General features: G+C 39.7%; 1 protein-coding gene across 14 annotated transcripts in view; it reads left to right on the forward strand.

Moving 5' to 3' along the window:
- Positions 1 to 19,113, forward strand: part of SRCIN1 (SRC kinase signaling inhibitor 1) — a 223,107-nt gene that overhangs the window by 168,363 nt on the left and 35,631 nt on the right. For 10 of the 14 annotated variants that reach the window (XM_033918285.1, XM_033918280.1, XM_033918282.1 and 7 more), the window contains 2 exons: positions 5,763 to 7,214; positions 17,158 to 17,298. In XM_033918285.1, the coding sequence (XP_033774176.1) occupies positions 5,763 to 7,214; positions 17,158 to 17,298 (1,593 nt within the window). Of the gene's footprint in view, positions 1 to 5,762; positions 7,215 to 17,157; positions 17,315 to 19,113 lie in introns of all 14 variants that reach the window. The other 4 variants (XM_033918289.1, XM_033918288.1, XM_033918292.1 and 1 more) reach the window with 2 other exon arrangements.

The raw sequence follows: 19,113 nt of genomic DNA on the forward strand, positions 1-19,113 counted from the left end.
CTCTCTGGTCACCCAATCAAAAAATTCAATCAGATTCGTTTGGCACGATTTACCTTTTGTAAAGTCATGCTGCCTCGGATCCTGTAACCCAGTGGTCTCAAACTCAAACCCTTTGCGGGGCCGCATTTTGGATTTGTAGGTACTTGGAGGGCCTCAGAAAAAAATAGCTAATGTTTTATTAAAGAAATGACAATTTTGCATGAGGTAAAACTCTTCATAGTTTATAAATCTTTCCTTTTGGCTAAGTCTTAATAATAATATTGTCATTTATAGCTATAGAGACATATGATCAAGAAACTGTTTTATTTTACTTTTGTGATTATGATAAAAATACAGAGGGCCTCAAAATAGTCCCTGGCAGGCCACATGTGGCCCCCGGGCCGTGAGTTTGAGACCACTGCTGTAACCCATTAGATTCAAGGAAGTACACTATCCTTTCTTTCAGCAACACTTCCATTATTTTTCCAACAACTGAAGTGAGGCTCACCGGCCTGTAGTTTCCTGCTTCATCCCTGTGACCACTTTTATGAATAGGGACCACATCAGCTCTCCTCCAATCCCCAGGAATCACTCCCGTCTCCAGAGATTTGTTGAACAAGTCTTTAATAGGACTCGCCAGAACCTCTCTGAGCTCCCTTAGTATCCTGGGATGGATCCCGTCTGGTCCCATCGCTTTGTCCACCTTCAATTTTTCAAGTTGCTCATAAACCCCCTCCTCCGTGAACGGCGCAGAATCTACTCCATTTTCTCGTGTAACTTTGCCAGACAATCTCCAGGATTTTCTTCTGTGAACACAGAATGGAAGTATTTGTTTTAGCACATTTGCTTTCTCATCACTCTCCACATATTGGTTCCCAGCATTTTTTAGCCTAGCAATTCCATTTTTCATCTTCCTCCTTTCACTAATATATCTGAAAAAATTTTTGTCTCTCTTTTTTACATTTTTAGCCATTTGTTCTTCCGCCTGTGCTTTCGCCAGACGTATCTCTCTCTTGGCTTCTTTCAGTTTCACCCTGTAGTCCTTTCTGCTCTCCTCTTGGTTTTTTTTATATTTCACGAACGCCAACTCTTTCGCCTTTATTTTCTTAGCCACTAGGTTGGAGAAGCATATCGGCTTCCTTTTTCTCTTGTTTTTATTGATTTTCTTCACATAAAGGTCCGTAGCCATTTTTATCGCTCCTTTCAGCTTAGACCACTGTCTTTCCACTTCTCTTATGTCCTCCCATCCTAACAGCTCTTTCTTCAGGTACTCTCCCATTGCATTAAAGTCCATACGTTTGAAATCTAGGACTTTAAGTATCATGCGGCCGCTCTCCACTTTAGCCGTTATATCAAACCAAACGGTTTGATGATCGCTACTTCCCAGATGAGCACCCACTTGAACATTAGAGATACTCTCTCCATTTGTGAGGACCAGATCCAATATCGCTTTTTCCCTTGTGGGTTCCGTCACCATTTGTCTGAGCAGAGCCTCTTGAAAGGCATCCACAATCTCCCTACTTCTTTCCGATTCCGCAGACGGAACATTCCAGTCCGCATCCAGCAGGTTGAAATCTCCCAACAGCAGAACCTCCTCTTTCCTTCCAAACTTTTGGATATCCACAATCAGATCCTTATCAATTTGCTGCGATTGAGTCGGAGGTCTGTAGACTACACCCACGTAGATAGAAGTTCCATCTTCTCTTTTCAGAGCAATCCATATCGCTTTTTCCTCTCCCCAGGTCCCTTGCATTTCGGTCGCTTGGATATTGATCTTTACATAAAGAGCTACTCCTCCACCTTTTTGACCATCTCTGTCCTTCCTAAAAAGATTATATCCCAGTATGTTTGCATCCCATCCATGTGATTCACTGAACCATGTCTCTGTGATAGCAACAATATCTAGATCTGCCTCTAACATCAGAGCTTGCAGATCATGAACTTTGTTGCTTAGACTGCGAGCATTTGTGGTCATCGCTTTCCAGCTATTTTTCAGCGATGCCTGCTCACTTCTGTCCTTTGCAGCTGCCCCTTCAAAATGGCTGCTATGATATCTAGTTATGACCTTGTAGTATTCAGTACTTCCTGTGGGGTAGATTTCTGGAGGTCTGTGGGGGTGGGAGGGGGTTCAGAACTATAGGAGACCTGGCCAAACATCCATATGCGGACCTACCCAATATTCAGGCAGGACACACAATAAGATCCGGATTCTGCAAAGGGCGTCCCGAGTGTAGGCAGCAGTAGATGTCCTACTGCTGTCTAACCAGCCAATCGGGATGCACTTTTTTTTTTTAAAAAAAAAGCTCCCGAGGCAGGTCACCTACATTGGCGGTGCCTCCAGAAGCCTAGGGAGGTCTGCATGCCTGTCTAAGCTTGCCTAAGGCTAGCCATGGGCGTGCTTTGCCCCGGAAGTAACCTTAGGCAAACCTAGGTGGTCGTACGAGTCTCCCTAGTCCAGCATCCCTCCTGTCGCGTTCAGAGGGGTGGGGGATGTTCTGGGCAGGTGGTATTGGGCTTCCATCCTGCTGCGTTTGTTCAGGGGACTGGAAGCTGAAGCCTCTAAACTTATTGCAGCAGGGAGATCCGTTGCCGCGATAAGCTTAGCGGCCGCGTCTACAATAACCCAATTCTCTAACTGGCATCTGTAATGTGGACATCGGTTACAGAATCGGGTTTATTTTAGGCGGCCTTAGGGCCGATTCTATATAGGATGCTCGTCAGCTTCTGAGACCGGGCATCCTATACAAAATCTGGCCCTAAGTGTCTTTATAGGGTCCTGTCTGAATATTAGCTAGGACCCGCATAAGACCTACATAATGAATTGGCCCTAGATATTCAGTACCAATGCCTGGACATGGCCTGACATTGAATATCTGGGCCTAATTCTGCCTGCAACGGTTGGCATTTAAAAAACAAACACTGACTCTGTAAGTTGAATATTGACCAGAATATATTTAAATGCTATGGCCAGTGGTAAAAAAAAAAAAAAAATCAACCTGATAGAATACAATCTGCACTATATAAATGGTTCTGCTTTCCATTGACCTAGATTACTTCCAACTCCTCTTCAGTTGATGGGCTTTTCTTTTGAGCAGATGAAGCAAGTTAAGTGGGAGGGGGAAAGAGAATAGCAATTAATCTAATGAAATAGACTCCCACAGCCTTTTCAAGCTTTGTTCTAAAGGATGTAGAAGCCTAAGGGTATATATTCAAACAGTTGCACCAACAAGAGGGGTTCCTGCCCAGTTAAGTCACCTTGTCCTGTTCTGCCATTGATATTCAGCAACACTGATTCAGACAGTGTTGCTGATTATCATCTACAACCACCGTGGCACTATCCAATTAGTGCTGGGGTGCTCCGAAAGCAGAGATAGAAGCAAAGACTTAGCCAATCAGTGGCAGCTGTCAGTTTGCTAACTGGGTAAGTGCCTGGATAAAGTTTGGACAGCAAAAGCTGTCCTAACCGGGAGTAGGGGGTGGTTATCAGTGTGGACTGCCATTAAGATGAGTCATTTTACTGTTGGCCCCAGTTATTAATGACTAGGTCTCATATTAAATGAGACCTGTGCAAAAATATCATGAGCTACTGGTACATAACATGTTTTAATGGTAGCCCAAGTTGCTAACTACACCCCTTTTGTCCACTTAGTAGTTCAGGCACCAGTCTGCATATTGGTTAACACCTAGAAATCTGCTGGCATTCACATGTGACCCAGATATCAAATTCTACTGGCTAGATTAGACTTGACATTGAATATCTCTGTCTAATTCAGTCCATAGATGTCAGCAACTGTAAAGCTGTCAGGAGTTGAATATTTGGGGGACAGGGTGGTTAGTTATTAAATACAATTCTCAGAAAAGGGATGGAGGAAAAAGTTATAACTTAATAAATACACAAAATCACTCCATTAATAGAAAAAGTGAGCTAAGCACTGCAATAATGCTTAAAGCAAAAGAAAAAGCCTCAGAGGTGAACTTACTCTCTACCACCCAGACGTGATGGCACAAAAAACTTTCACCAAAATAGCAAATACAACTTCCTCAGTGCCTTGCAATCAATAAACCACCTGTTCGATGGTTATTTCCTCTGCATTTTCAGCAATACAGTACAGTATTGCAGGTGCCTTAAGCATATTTGATTGGCTTCCTTGGGCTATTTTAGGTATATTACAAAGCTTTACTAGCTCCCCTGTAACAACACAGAAGATCCTGAAAATATATGTCCACTCTAATGCAATAATCCTGCAGTGTTCTGGAGAAGTCCTTCCACACTAGCACAGAATGTCTTAATGCCTGTAAATAAACAGTCTAAACCAAGCAAGGCACTCTACTTTGAATCCAGGAGGTTGTCAAATGTTTTATATGAAACCACAAAGGCCAAAAAGAAATCCTAAAAAGCCAAAACGTTAACAAACTGCCAAGAATAATTTGTCTAATAATAATTATATGAAACCAGTCACCTCTCTGGAATATATATTCAAGTGTATAAAGGACCTCAGCGGTGATCTTCAAGAGCTTTACTGATCTGTGATTTATTTACCATAATTGTCATGGGTCCTATAAACTTTATGAGTATTAATACTTTGTTATTTACTAATTTTAGATGCAGTTGCTCACATACTAATTTAATTCTATTTTATTTTATAAGACTAATATTCATCTTTAAGTTAAGTCGACATTGGGACACTTGTATGGCATGAGTCATGCTTCACTTTAAGATGTTTCAAGGACCATCTCCATTACATTGCCACCCATGCCATATTGAACACTCTCTCTCAAGTCTCTTGTCAATAAACAGTTCCACTAATAGAGCAGTGGCTGTACTTTCTAATTAAACTATTATATTTTCCAAGAAAAGATGCAAATTTTTTTTTAAAAGATAAAATGCAACCATTAAAATGCCCACGTTTAGTGCAAATTCTGCAGAGTTTATACCAGTGATCAAAACCAAACTACATGGGTGATGGTGCTGTGACCATTCCTCCAAAGACCAAAGCAGTCTCTGTTTCATTTGGATAATGCAAAATTATGTGCATTGTTGACTCCCATAATTTAATCCTACCTTGGGAACATCTTCAAATTTGTGTAGGTAAATTATGCACCACACTGAACAATATATGCAGTTTTACCCAGATAAATTGGTAGACAAATTTCCTGTAAATGAAGCATTACAAGCACTGTCTCTTTTGGGGCATGCTCATGGGAGTCAGTGGAAGCTATATGATGTGAGATCCTTATATATACTGCTGAAATTTCCCCATGGGATACTGAAATAGACTTTTTTACACACTACAGATCGAGATAAGGCATTCCATATAGTAAGCATGGTTATTCCAGTGCTAATCTGGCTTTGGAAATCAAATATGCCTGTTCTCTTCATCTGTGCTTTCCAGAACTGCTTTTATTCCATAGAATATGTACAACTAAATACAGTGACAGTAATAACAACAAAATGTCAGATGAGAATTTTCTTTTCTACAAGAAAGTTTTGTGTTGTGCCATTCCAAGCTGCACAAGTCTTATCTACACTACTTTTTCTACAGTATTCTTTCAAGATGTGTGAATGATTGCACCTTGAAACACACCAATTTCACTAATTAGATTCCATGGCAAGTTGCCATATTTAGTACAGGTGTTCATATATCTGAGCGAGAATGAAAATTCAGAATCGTTTTGGTCTCAGTTGCTTTGTGGGTCCAGTTTGTTCTGTACTCTTATTTCCATTTTAAAGTTGTGATCATCTTGATCATTAACGTCCTCCTGTTTCTGAATTTGCTGTATAGGAACGGGAAGTTGTATCTCCAGCCAGAAGAATGTTCAGTCTCCCTCGCATTGTCCTGACAGTGGTTTCAAACCCCCCATCACCTACTGAAGTTGACTTTGAACTGACCAAAAAAGCAAGTGGCCCTGAGTATAGTGAAGCCAGTACTAATGTGTCATACAAGAAAGAGATGGAAAAACAAGGACTTAATTATCAACCTGAAAAGGGCAGTGTGAAATTCAGAGGGAACCCATTAAGGTTGACACTTGGTTCAGTGGATACAAGCTGTTCTGAAATAGATAGATTATCTTTGGCTGGAGAAGATATGCAAGAGACATTTCAGACTATGTCATTAGAAGCACATTCTCAATCCCTACAAGATGAGTTATCACCTCTTTACATTGATGAAGCCTTGATACCCAATAACAATGATGTTAGTAGAAAAGACAATATTGCTTTCATAATAACACCAACAAAGATTCAGGCGTTGTCCAAAAATGAAGTTCTTGAATTGGCAAAAGAGAAAGGGGAAAAAATCTATACTTTGAATGTTGGATTTAGAGATGGTTGGTCTAGAGACATTGTCCCTGAAGCATCGTTTATCAGTTTAGACAAACAAGCCATCCTTATAATCTTTGAAGAAACCTTGACGCTTGAAATAGCTTATAAAAGGCTGTTAGCCATCATTGAAGATGATGAAAAGTATAGGAGCTTTTCTGAATTTCAAAATAAAGGTGGGATTCCTGAACTGAAGACAGAAATGTCCAGCCACAGTCTAGAGGAGAAGCTACCTGCTTGCAAAGAACTTGATGGCAAAGATTTTAAACAGACTGAAAGTGAAGCACCAGAAGATTTTCCAAACAAAACATGTCTTGTATCAGAGTGGCAGTCCTTTCATAACAAAGATTGCATAACTAGGGGGTCTGAACAGCTCAAAGTGAGGGTTCCGAAGATGCATTGTCATGCATTGTCACAAGCTATAAAGTCTGGAGCAGCATCTGTAAGTAAAATCATAGAAGTCCTGGCTTGTGAACAAAAAAATACTGATTTATATATGGATGAAACCCAAATACAAGGAAGGAGATGCATGCTGAACTCTGCTGAAAATCCAGAATATGACACTGTGACATTAAGAAGTCAGGAAATCTGCAAAAACACTTACAAACAGTTGAACAGCTTTGAGGAATCCATCAGAGAGTTGGAACTTACTATTAGTGATATTGGTGGTCATCACACTGTGGAATTTGTTCTTTCTCAGGAGAATCCCAGAATAGATCAATTAGAAAATCTAAATGACAGAGGAATAACAAAGGAAAAATCAAGTGAACAGATGTCCAGTGACACAGAGAGGGATGAGACTGTTAACATTCTTCATCAGAATTCTTCACAAACGGACGTTACCTTATGGACACGATCTACAGGGAAGAAACCTCCATTGTTGGCAAAGCCCCAGCTCCCAGACTCCAGTCCTAAGGTGTATTTTATCTTAATCTTTCCTTGGCTGCTCTCTCTGTGAATATCAGCTGCAGTTCCAGGCTTTCATTCAGGGAATTTTGGGTGGGGGATATTGTGGTGGCATCATCTAAGAATCTATGAGATTAGTGGGGAACTTAGGGACTTCCTCTGAAATCTTGGCAGTTAGCCTGGATTTTTCTACACCCTTAACTGCTTTTATTTCTTGGCACAAAGCTTGTTTACATCCAGCAGACTACTTACATTATCCTTTGTGCAAAGGAAGATTGATGTATATTATAAGTTGGTTGCTTTACAGTCACCTCTCTGGATCGGTGCAGGCATCTTCAGCTGACAGAATCCAGCTTTGGGAAATTGAATGCTGACTGCATTGTGCCTATGAGCTCTAGCATCTGTATGGATGTTAAGGTTGTGACATATTGTTTCATGGGTATCTGAATGAGTTCTGGGGAATGAGGGGTACAAAAGGTGTTTTTCTTCTCATCTGACCCTACTCAGATGCCACATTAAGCAATATTTTAATTTCAGTTTTACTTAGAATGCTTAATAAGAATTAAGAGAGAAGGAAAATGGCAAGTTGACTGGACAAATTTTAAGTTAAATGTATCAATGGAGAGGAAAATTTGAAATTTTAGTAGATTCCTCATTAAGGAGATTCAAAGAGGGATTGGACAAGTTCCTGAAGGATACGAGGATTGAGGGATATAGATAGAGGTAGAGATAGGATTATGGAAGGGTATAGATAGAAGAAAAATGGGGATTGAAAGGTTTTAGACAAAGGATCACTTACAGGTCATGGACCTGATGGACTGCTGGGCGCGATGGACCCCTGGTCTGACCCAGCGGAGGCAACTTCTTATGTTCTTATGCTGATACTTGGGATAGATGGATGGCTGCTTTTCATCTTATCCCAGGATGGAAATGAGCCCTTTCCTAGAGTTCCAGAGAGTGAATTTCCTTACTTTCACTGTTGATCTAACTTGGATATGATGGTGTGGTTAGGCCAAAAGTCCTGACCTTGTGCCACCTTAAGTAAGTCATCCTTGTGTCTCAGATTAGCACAGCATTATAACTTTTTTCACTTGCCTTTTAGAACCTGTTGTACAAGTTATTCTTTAAAATTTAGTAGCCAGAATTTCCACTGCAGAAGAGGCTCTGTGCACATTTTTGAAACACTAAATTCTATAGATCAGTGGTTCCCAACCCTGTCCTGGAGGACCACCAGGCCAATCGGGTTTTCAGGCTAGCCCTAATAAATATGCATGAGAGAGATTTGCATCTAATGGAAGTGACAGTCATGCAAATCTGCTCCGTGCATATTCATTAGGGCTATCCTGAAAACCCGATTGGCCTGGTGGTCCTCCAGGACAGGGTTGGGAACCACTGCTATAGATTATTAAGAGCCTGTTTGCCTAAAAGTCATTCTTGTTATGAGCTCTTGAGGATCTGAGCTACATTCACTGTTCTCTAGTTAAGACTTGTGTGGTCTTTACAGATGTGTTCATTACAGATAAAAAGTAATTCTGATAGCAGCCTTGACATCCACAGAGGCTTTTCTCTCTTCTGATCAATATACAGTATAGCATGAAGACTCCTTTCTTCCTTTTTTCTCACTGGTCTTCTACTGTAAACACACACATATTAAAGATGCTTTTATCTTCTCTCCTTACTTGGAAATCTGATTGTCTGATATCATATCTTTTTATCTTTACATTCTTCCATCCCTATATAAAGGGTTTGCTGATCTTATTTTTCTCTTTCCATACACAGTTATAACTAAAGTGTGTATTTTGCTTTGACCCTTTCAGCATCTCCAAAATATTTAATAACAATTTCATTAAACTTTGTCACAGGGTGATTACATTAAATTGTTATTTATTAACTAGTAAGTTTCACCTATAGCATTTAAATGACATGGGGAAATAAGTCAGGTGTCTTTAAAATGCTGAATGGAGTGGAATGAGTAAACATGAATTGATTGCTCTTTCAAAAAGTACAAAGAGTAGGAGACATGCCATGAAGTTACGTAAGAGTACATTTAAAATAAATAGGATAATTTTGTCATTCAATACATAATTAAACTCTGGAATGCATTGCCAGAGGACGTGGTAAAAGCAGTTAGCACCTCGTAAAAAGTTTTGGACAAGTTCCTGGAAGAAAAGTCCATAAACAGCTGTTGAGGTAGACTTGGGGAAAGCCATCTCTTATCCCTGGGGGTTAATAGCATGGACTCTTGCTACTTTTTGGTATCCTGCCAGGTACTTGTGGCCTGGATTGGCCACTAACAAACTGGACTTGATGGATTTATGGTCTGCCTCAGTATGGCAATTCTTATGATCATATAACCAAGTAGTGTGAAATGCCCTGATGCAAAGTTTACCAAGAGACAGGAAAGCAAAAGGTCAGGTAACATACAGAGACCAGGTCATAAAGGGAATCATTTTCTAACGGTGTTATGCATGCTGTCTGCCACAGAATCCATTTTATTACTATGGGGCCTGTGGTAAATATTGTAGAAGCACCATTTACATTTAGGTATTCATAAACAGCACTTAAACATTTATCTAGCACAAATATCTTAAATTCCAGTTTTACAAAGTTAGGATATACATGTGTAAAACTGAAGAATGTGCAAGTAACAAGGGGAGCATGGTATGGGTGCAGTGACCAGAGCAGGATTAATTCATCAAAGGCCCCTAGACACACAAGTACACTGGGCCCTCTGCCCCGCCCCACTCCACCATGCGCCCAGGTGGAAACAGGAAGCTGCGTCAGAGGGAAGCTTTGGGCAAGCAGCACCGCTTGCAAAATTACAGTTCCCGTTGCCTTTCTTACCCGCGTTGCTTGCTTGTCTTACTATCCGTCGATTGGGGGGGGCGCATTGCTGATCAGGGGGGGCTCGCATTGCCAATCAATGCTGGAGGAGCCCATCGCCATTTGGAAAAAACAATGTTGATGCCCTCCTTCATCGGGCCCCCCTGACCATTTCGGGCCCTAAGCACGTGCCTACTGGGCCTATTGGTTAATCCTGCCCTGGCAGTGACATAGTAATGAGGGAGGGGGCAGATCACCACGGGCACCATCTCCGGCAGCTCTCTGCCCTCCCATGCCAAGCTCGTGCCCTCCCTTCCCTGCCCCCGTACCTTTTTAAAATCTTCGTCAGCACAAGCAACTACTCTAGCCTGTTGCTCGCGCAACCTTAGAATTACATGGTTCTAATTGTACCGAAAGTCATTCTCAGGAATTTGACGTGGAGGTTTGTGGGGCAATTTAGTGTTCAATGACATGTGTGGATTTATTTATTAATTTAACACCAGAACAGAGTTTCTCCAAATCCTCATGAATATTGTAACATTTACATGTCAGAGAGTACCCGGAAGTCATCGAAGTTAAAAATACTGAAATTTGTCACTTAGAACCCTGTAATTCTAAGGACGCAACATGCCTGTCTCTCTCTGAAATCACTTCCAGGTTGCAGGACCAGGAAGTAACTTCAGAAGGAAAGCCAGCTCAAGCAGCAGATGAAGAAGCTGCTCGTGCTGGCATAGATTTAGAGGGATTGGAGGGTGTCACCGCCCCGGATGCCTCCCACCCTGTATGCCATTGTATGGGCGTGTTTTGGGCAGTACTAAGGTGGTCCTAAAAAAGCATTTATTCCCTATTTTAGAAGGGGAAAGAATGTCTGTCTTAAGAGATCAACCTTGAAATTTACACCTGCTGCCTAAGATGTCTTGGGTTCAGAATAGTGCCTTTATCGAGCAGTGCTGTATTAAAGAAATTACAGGTCACCCCTTAATCCTACCAGGGCTTGATGTTCCCCCAAAAACCAGACTGACAAGAGATATTGGGCTCTATGATATCTTCAGGAAAAATAAACAATTATGATTCTAAAATGGCTTAGGAAACAATTATATTCTAGCACATAAATGTTTATGTTGCTGTTCCACCATTTTGACCCATTGATATTACGCCAAAGACCTTAGATTGTTTTGCTATTGTCACCAAGGTTTAAGCTTGTTTAACCCGGTTTTATTGTTTACTGTATTAAGCACCAATTATTTCAAGAATACTCACTTTCCGGTTTGTACTCCCTCTCCACCATTTTGAATCGCCGCCGCGAAGCGGCGGCCCGCTGGACACGCCTCCACTCAGCTGTCCCTCTCCACCATTTTGAATCGCCGCCGCAAAGCGGCGGCCCGCTGGACACGCCTCCACTCAGCTGTCCCTCTCCACCATTTTGAATCGCCGCCGCGAAGCGGCGGCCCGCTGGACATGCCTCCACTCAGCTGTCCCTCTCCACCATTTTGAATCGCCGCCGCGAAGCGGCGGCCCGCTGGACACGCCTCCACTCAGCTGTCCCTCTCCACCATTTTGAGTCGCCGCCGCGGAGCGGCGGCCCGCTGGACACGCCTCCACTCAGCTGTCCCTCTCCACCATTTTGAATCGCCGCCGCGAAGCGGCGGCCCGCTGGACACGCCTCCACTCAGCTGGTACATGCGGTTAAATTCCTCCCCTCTTGCGGCGCACGCCCATTACGCCAAAGACCTTAGATTGTTTTGCTATTGTCACCAAGGTTTAAGCTTGTTTAACCCGGTTTTATTGTTTACTGTATTAAGCACCAATTATTTCAAGAATACTCACTTTCCGGTTTGTACGTAAGTTTTTAATTTTATTGTGTCTGGTTTTTTAAACATCACTTTCCATAAGTTTCAAGTTTACTTTATTTGCATGTTTTATCTTTTACCAGTAAGTTTTACTTCTTTTATCCGTAAATTTAACTTTTATCTGTATTGATTTTATTTTTATGTGTGTTCTGTTTCAATAAGTTTTTAATAAGTCATATTCTTTTCAAAATAAGCTTTTAATTTCAAATTCTACAGTTTTATTATATTACTCTTATTCTAGCAGGTGCACATCATTAATCTTTTGTCTTGTGTTTCATTCCCTCAGTCCCTCTCCACCATTTTGAATCGCCGCCGCGAAGCGGCGGCCCGCTGGACACGCCTCCACTCAGCTGGTACATGCGGTTAAATTCCTCCCCTCTTGCGGTCCTGCTCCTTGTTGCGCTCCTTTGTGCGCAACTTTGTGGGCAACTTCATGACTTATTTAATCTTTGCTATCGTCTTTTCTTAGGATTTTCATTTTCTCTCTTTGTCCCAAATTCTAAATCTATTTTCCCTATAATCCATAATAAATTTGGAATTTTTCTAATTTTATTTTGGTCTTTCACTATTCTTTTATCCATGAATCCTCTCTCATCTCAAATTCAGGTTCAATGGGGTCATAGACCTCCCCCAGCAGATTCCTCGACCACTTTTAACCCCTCTAATCTAATTAACCTTACTTCGTCTACTTCTTTTCAGTCATCAGACAAATTTTCACCCATATACACTACTTCAGCAACATCAAAAAAGTTTTTAAAAATAGGGTTAATTAATGTCAGATCATTACGTTCCAAACATCACATTATTAAAGATCTATTAACCAATCAATCGTTTGATCTTCTTTGTCTTGTAGAAACCTGGTTAAAGGAGGGTGATGAAGCTTATTTGTCTTATGCTTCCCCCCCTAACTATAACTATTGTTTTAATCATCGTACAGATAAAAAAGGAGGAGGCCTTGCAATCATTTACAAAGCCAACTTATCCCCAGTAGTTGAATCCACTCAAATCATTGGTACTATTGAATTTATTCAATTAAAACTTAACTCGAATCCAAATATCAATTTACTTCTACTATATAACCCTCCTCCAAATAATCAATCTACTTTCACCCAGTTATTATCTATTGTTTCAAATTTTGTTACCACTTCACCTTTTACTATACTTCTTGGAGATTTCAATTTCCATTTCGAGGATAAATCCAACCCTTATACATCCGAATTTCTTGTTCACATGAAAGATCTTGACCTTAAACCCTTTAAAATTGGCCCAACACATATCAAAGGTCACACTCTAGATATGATCTTTGCCTCAGGGGAATTATTTGATAATTTCTCAGATCTAGAAATCTTAAAAGTCCCATGGTCTGACCATAGTCTAATTCAATCAACACTAGTTATTTACCCCCCTCATGATCCCTTTAGATCTCCCAAAATTATTAAAGTAAGAGACTTCCAAAATATAGATGACTCGCTTCTCGTTACACCATTACTGGATCTGGATAACTTTAACTCTCTATCTATAAACGACCAACTAACTACCTGGAACAACACCTGTCAATCTCTTTTAAATAAAATTGCTCCTATAACAATTAAAACTATCTCTCCAAAAAAACAAAAAAATCCCTGGTTCAACTCTTCTCTTGTATTACTAAAACAACAGTTACGTTCAGCTGAACGTAAATGGCGAGCTAAACCCACATCAAACAATCTGGAAACGTACAAAAATCATTCCCAATATTACCGCCAAAAGATCAACGAAACGAAAAAAAAATATTACAATAAAAAAATATCTATGACTAAAAATTCTTCTTTACTTTTCAAAATATTAAAACAATTAACTACCTTTAAACATAAACCGGATATTCCTGTCAATGATTCCCTCACAGCTGACAGTTTAGCTGATTTTTTTTATACTAAAATTAATACCATCAAAGCTAACATATCCAACAAAACTCCTGCTATTTCCGATGAAGACCAAATTAATTTTCAAGCTACATGCTCCAAGTTTATCATTCCTACCCTATCTGAACTAAAACAGTTGTTTCAATCAATAAAACTTAAAGGTTCGAAAAATGAAGCATTCCCTCCTTTTCTACTTAAACGATACTTCTCAATTTTCGGTCCAATTATTCTACAAATTATCCACAAAAGCTTGTCTACATCATCAATTCCAGAAGACTGGAAACATTCTGTTCTTCTACCAATTATCAAGGATCCTAAAACCAGTCCTTTTGAATGTTCTAACTATCGTCCAATTGCGAGTCTTCCATTCCTAGCAAAACTAACTGAAAAGGTAGTATTTCAACAGTTATCAGACTTTGTAGATAAAACTCATGTCTTGCATCCCAATCAAGCAGGATTTCGCAAGAATCACTCAACTGAACACTCTTTATTAGGTCTTGTTACTACCATTCATTACTTTCTGGACCAACACAAATCTGTCATTCTCATTTCCTTAGACTTAGCGGCAGCCTTTGACACTATTGATCACCATTTACTACTTCACCGCCTTTCTTCCATTGGCATCAAAGACCAAGTTTTAGATTGGTTTAAGTCATATTTTACCAATAGATCTTCTTCTGTACACTTTAACAATTCTACTTCAAAGCCTTATCAAACAAATTATGGTGTACCTCAAGGGTCCATATTGTCACCGTTACTTTTCAATATTTATCTGGCCCCTCTCTTAACTCTTTGTCAATCTATAGGATTTACAGTGTATGCCTACGCGGATGATTTCCAACTTTTACACCCTATTGATTCTTCAAGCTCCCAGGATATACTCGAAATCAACCGTAAGTTGGCCAAAGTTCATGATTGGTTGAACAATAATCAACTTTCTTTAAGTATTAATAAATCTACATCTATGCTTTTTTCAGGGAGAGAAGGTGTAAAACTAATCAACCCAATCTTAATAGATAACAAACCTCTATATCTTACTACCAACACAAAAATCTTAGGCGTCATTTTAGACAATAATCTTTCTTTCAGATTACACATCAGTGCTTTGGTAAAAAATTGTTTCTATAAATTAAGAATGATCCGCTCATTGGTTCCCCTTCTAGATTCATTTTCACTCAATACCTTAATACATTCTCTAGTGATCTCAAAGCTAGACTACTGTAATTCATTGTTAAAAGGGGCATATCTTAAGGATATAAGGCGCCTCCAAATCATACAAAACACTGCAATAAAAGTAATCACAGGTTCAAAAAAATTCGATCATGTTACACCACTGCTTCAAAATGCTCACTGGCTACCAATTTCATATAGAATCACCTATAAAATAGCACTATTAGTCTTTAAGACATTAAGAAACAATACACCTGCATTTATAGATAGGCTTCTGATCCCCTACAGCCCTTCTAGAGTTCTTAGATCTTCCTCACAAGCGTCCCTTTATGTTCCCTCTTTGAAAGTCATAGGTACTCGCCGTGACCTTATTTTTTCGGTTACAGCCCCTACCATTTGGAACTCCCTTCCTCTTCATTTAAGACTTGAACAAGATTTGAATAAATTCAAAAACAGTTTAAAGTGTTTTCTTTTCAAAGAAGCCTTTAACTAAAAGTTTATTTTTCGGTTCATTCCCAATTTTATCGTTTTGTATTATACTCTGAGTATATACCCCTTTTTTTTTGTTTTTTTTTTTTTTTTTTTCTTTCTCTGTGATTTTCAAGATTGTAAATCCTTTTCTCTTAGATTTTCAAGATTGTAAATCCTTTTCTCACATTATCCTTATGTTTTAACCCAACCTGATTAACTCATCTTGTTTTTTTTATTTTTTTGTTGTATTTTTTCTTTTCCCTCCTTTCCTACTGTTCCATGTGTTTGTTACCCCAGTTCGTTTTTTAATTTTTTAATTAATAATTTTTATTTACGATGTATTTGTAATTTTAATATATCCAATTTTATGTCTTTGTAAAACGCTTTGTATTCTGAAAAGCGTTCAATCAAATATTTTAATAAACTTGATAAACTTGAAACTAGACATTTATTTTTCTACAATGGATGTTTGTGCCACATGTCACCAGAGCATAATTATCCATTTTAACATGTATATTGAAACAAGTTCTACATGGGGGGATCCTGTTCTAAAATCCTAGCAGGACATCTCAATTCCAATTTGAACTTCCTTTGTAAAATGCCATTCCACGTAAGAAGGCTCTGAAGGACAAATCTGGTAGGATTTCTATAAGAGAGGCCTGTGGAAACCCTGGAGGTTTTTCTTTTCCCTAAGGGAAGGAGTCTGTTTGGCATCTCAGAGGTATTTTATGTATATTCAGTCTGTTGATGCAGTTTATAGAAAAAAAAAATAGGAAATGATATAAGGAGGGGGTAAAGATGGGTAAAAATTGAATATCCTGTAAAAGCAAGAATAGAGCTCAAAAGCAAGAGAGTAGGAAAGAATTTAGCAGATTGTCCAAGGGTTGGTCTGCTGATTGTGGGATGCTTGTTTACTAGGAGTGGTTTGAGTGCCTGGTTTAGAAAGTCACCAAAGTAGAAAAAGGAAGTAGTGAAGAAAGAGGATTCATGTTGTGGCTATGTCTTTTTCCCCAGTTCTATTTATCAATACATCATTGTACCTCTGCTGCCAGTTTCAGTCTTATTAAACCCTCTGAGATGGTCCAGTTAGTATGCATCTTATGGAACATTGATGCTTTGTTTAAACTGTTATAATTTCAATGGTGTTAGTCTAGCTATAGCAGTAGAGAGAGTAACAGGCATTCAGATACATCAGTGGGACATAGTCAGAATAGAAAAAACCTTTTGCTGGCCTTCTATCAATCAGGGATCTACTATAGCTAGGTACTTGGGACCTGGGTTGGCCACTGTTGGAAACTGGGTACTGGGCTTGATGGACCTTCGGTCTGCCCCAGTATGGCAATTCTTATGTTCTTAAAATTCTGCTCTCTTGGGCAAGCAATAACAATTTTTCATAGTAATAGCAGCTTTGCCCCAGGTGCCTTATGATAAATGATGAGATCATCAGCATAAAGAGCACTTGCTGTGCATAGTTAGATAAGAATGATATTGCATCTGGCATGAGCTCATCAACTGTAAGGTGAAGGTTTGTTGGTTGTTGTTTTTTAATTCATGTATTTATAGTATTTGAACATAAATCACAAGTTAAACACTTGCACCAGAAACACAGATTCAATACAATAATAGGAAAGGATAACTCATATCACAAGGACATCATTAAAGCTTTGCCTCCTTAGACTGCAATTAAGGCGACGGTTTTATTTACATCTATGTATGTTTTATGACTTTCTCTCTGCAGAGTGGTGGAGTCTCCATACCGGCAATGAAGATGGTAAATCCAGCTGCCTCTCGACTGAAAGTGACACAGCAGGGCAGTCCAGACAAGAGCAAGCACATGAAGCAAAGACTGGAGTACATGAGAATCCAGGGACAACAGCAGGTAGCTTATCTCTAAGGTAGTTGTCAGTGTGCTGAGTCATTGAGCTACAAGGTTTACTTTAGACAGGAGTGCTCTTCAGAAAAAACTAAAAAGTCCCTTACAAAGTCAGCTTAAAATTCAGACTTATCAAGAGTCTGCTATTGAGTCCCTGCTGTACTGCATACTCAGTCTCTTAGCTAGTGAGAGGGGATTGGAAAAAGAGGAGAAATGATGTACAAATTAAACATCAATGGAGACACAATATTTCACACATAGCTTGGGTTCTAAATGAGACATGTGGTGCAGAAAGGCACAAGTTATGCCTATCTTGTAAAAGAAAATACAAATTACCCCCAAATCACAAAACCAGGACAAAAATAAACAATGATAATCATATAAGAATCCTGAGCATTAACATGCCTTAAATTATAATAAAAGGAGAGACTTTCATAAATTTTAACTAAGAACCTCTGTTATCAAGCCAAATATCGTGGGTCAGCGTGGTAAATGCATCAAAGCCCATAGGGATTGAATGGGCTTCAGTGTATTTGCTGTGCAGCACTCGCTAACACGTTAGATAAGAGGCCCTAAACCAGACACATAGTCAACAGTGTAGCTATGAAAAAGGCAAGATAATTTTTTTTCCAGGTGAAATAATTTTTATTGAAAAGTTTTTAAAAATACAAAATAACTAGCACAAATGTTAATGAAAGAGAGATGATATACACTGAGGGACATGTTTGAATGTTTCGTGCAAGATGTCAGGGATGAACAAATGCCCATTTTTTAAACTGGCAAAACCACAAGTCATCCAAATTTGTTTTACAGAAATCATCTACTTAGACATCTTGGCCAACAGGACATCTAATGTTATTCCCCATTTTTGACCACAGAAATGTCCAAGTGCAAAATGTCCAAATCCAGACCATTTGGATGTAGGAGGGGCCAGCATTGTAATGGACTGGCCACAGAAATATTCCAGCAGAGCAGTAGGGCACCTAGGAGGGCACTGCTGTGAGCTTCACATAAAGGGTGCCAGGTGTACATCTCCCCAGAACCCCATTATAATGTATGGTGAGCCCTGCAAAACTCACCTCCCCCAACTTACTATACCCACTTGTCTACCACCCCAATAGCCTTTATGGCTGCAGGTGGCACCTATATAACACTATAGTTGGGTTTTGGTGGCCTCAAATGTTCCACCATAAATGTAGTGGTTAGAGTGGCTTATGGGCCTCTCGGTCCTTCTCTCTCTGGTTCACTAGCCCATCCGCCAGGCTACTTAAGACACCTGTGTGCATCTGTAATAGGCTTTCCCATACCAAATTCTGCTGTTCTAGAGACAGGTATGTACTGTTTTATTCAGATCGTTGTGGGGTAGGAGGGGGTTACTGACTACTGGGTGGGGGGGTCATAACTTAATCCCTCCAGTTTGGGTACCTTTTTGACACTCATACACTTTGAAAACAGGTCTAACTCAGAACGTCTAAGTTCCATATAGGATATCTTGGGAAAGGTTTGATTTTATTACTACAAGACCTCCAAGTCTAATCCTGCCCAGAACATAGCAGCTGGGACACCTTGGAAGATATCCAGAAAGATGGTTTCAAAACTTTGCACGTGGACATCCAAGTGCCAATTTATGCCATTTATTGGACGTCTTTGTGTTTTGAAAACGCCCCCTAATTATGTATTAGAGAAAGAGGACAGTCACAAAATATTTTGAAGGGTTCTCAGACTTTTATATGTTTAATAACATATTTACCCCCCCCCCCTTTTTATCAAGCTGCGCTGTCAAGCAGTGCGAGCTAAATGCCAAGCTGCCCATAGGAATAG

The sequence above is a fragment of the Geotrypetes seraphini genome, chromosome 13, assembly GCF_902459505.1.
Source record: "Geotrypetes seraphini chromosome 13, aGeoSer1.1, whole genome shotgun sequence".
NCBI classification, from domain to species: domain Eukaryota; kingdom Metazoa; phylum Chordata; class Amphibia; order Gymnophiona; family Dermophiidae; genus Geotrypetes; species Geotrypetes seraphini.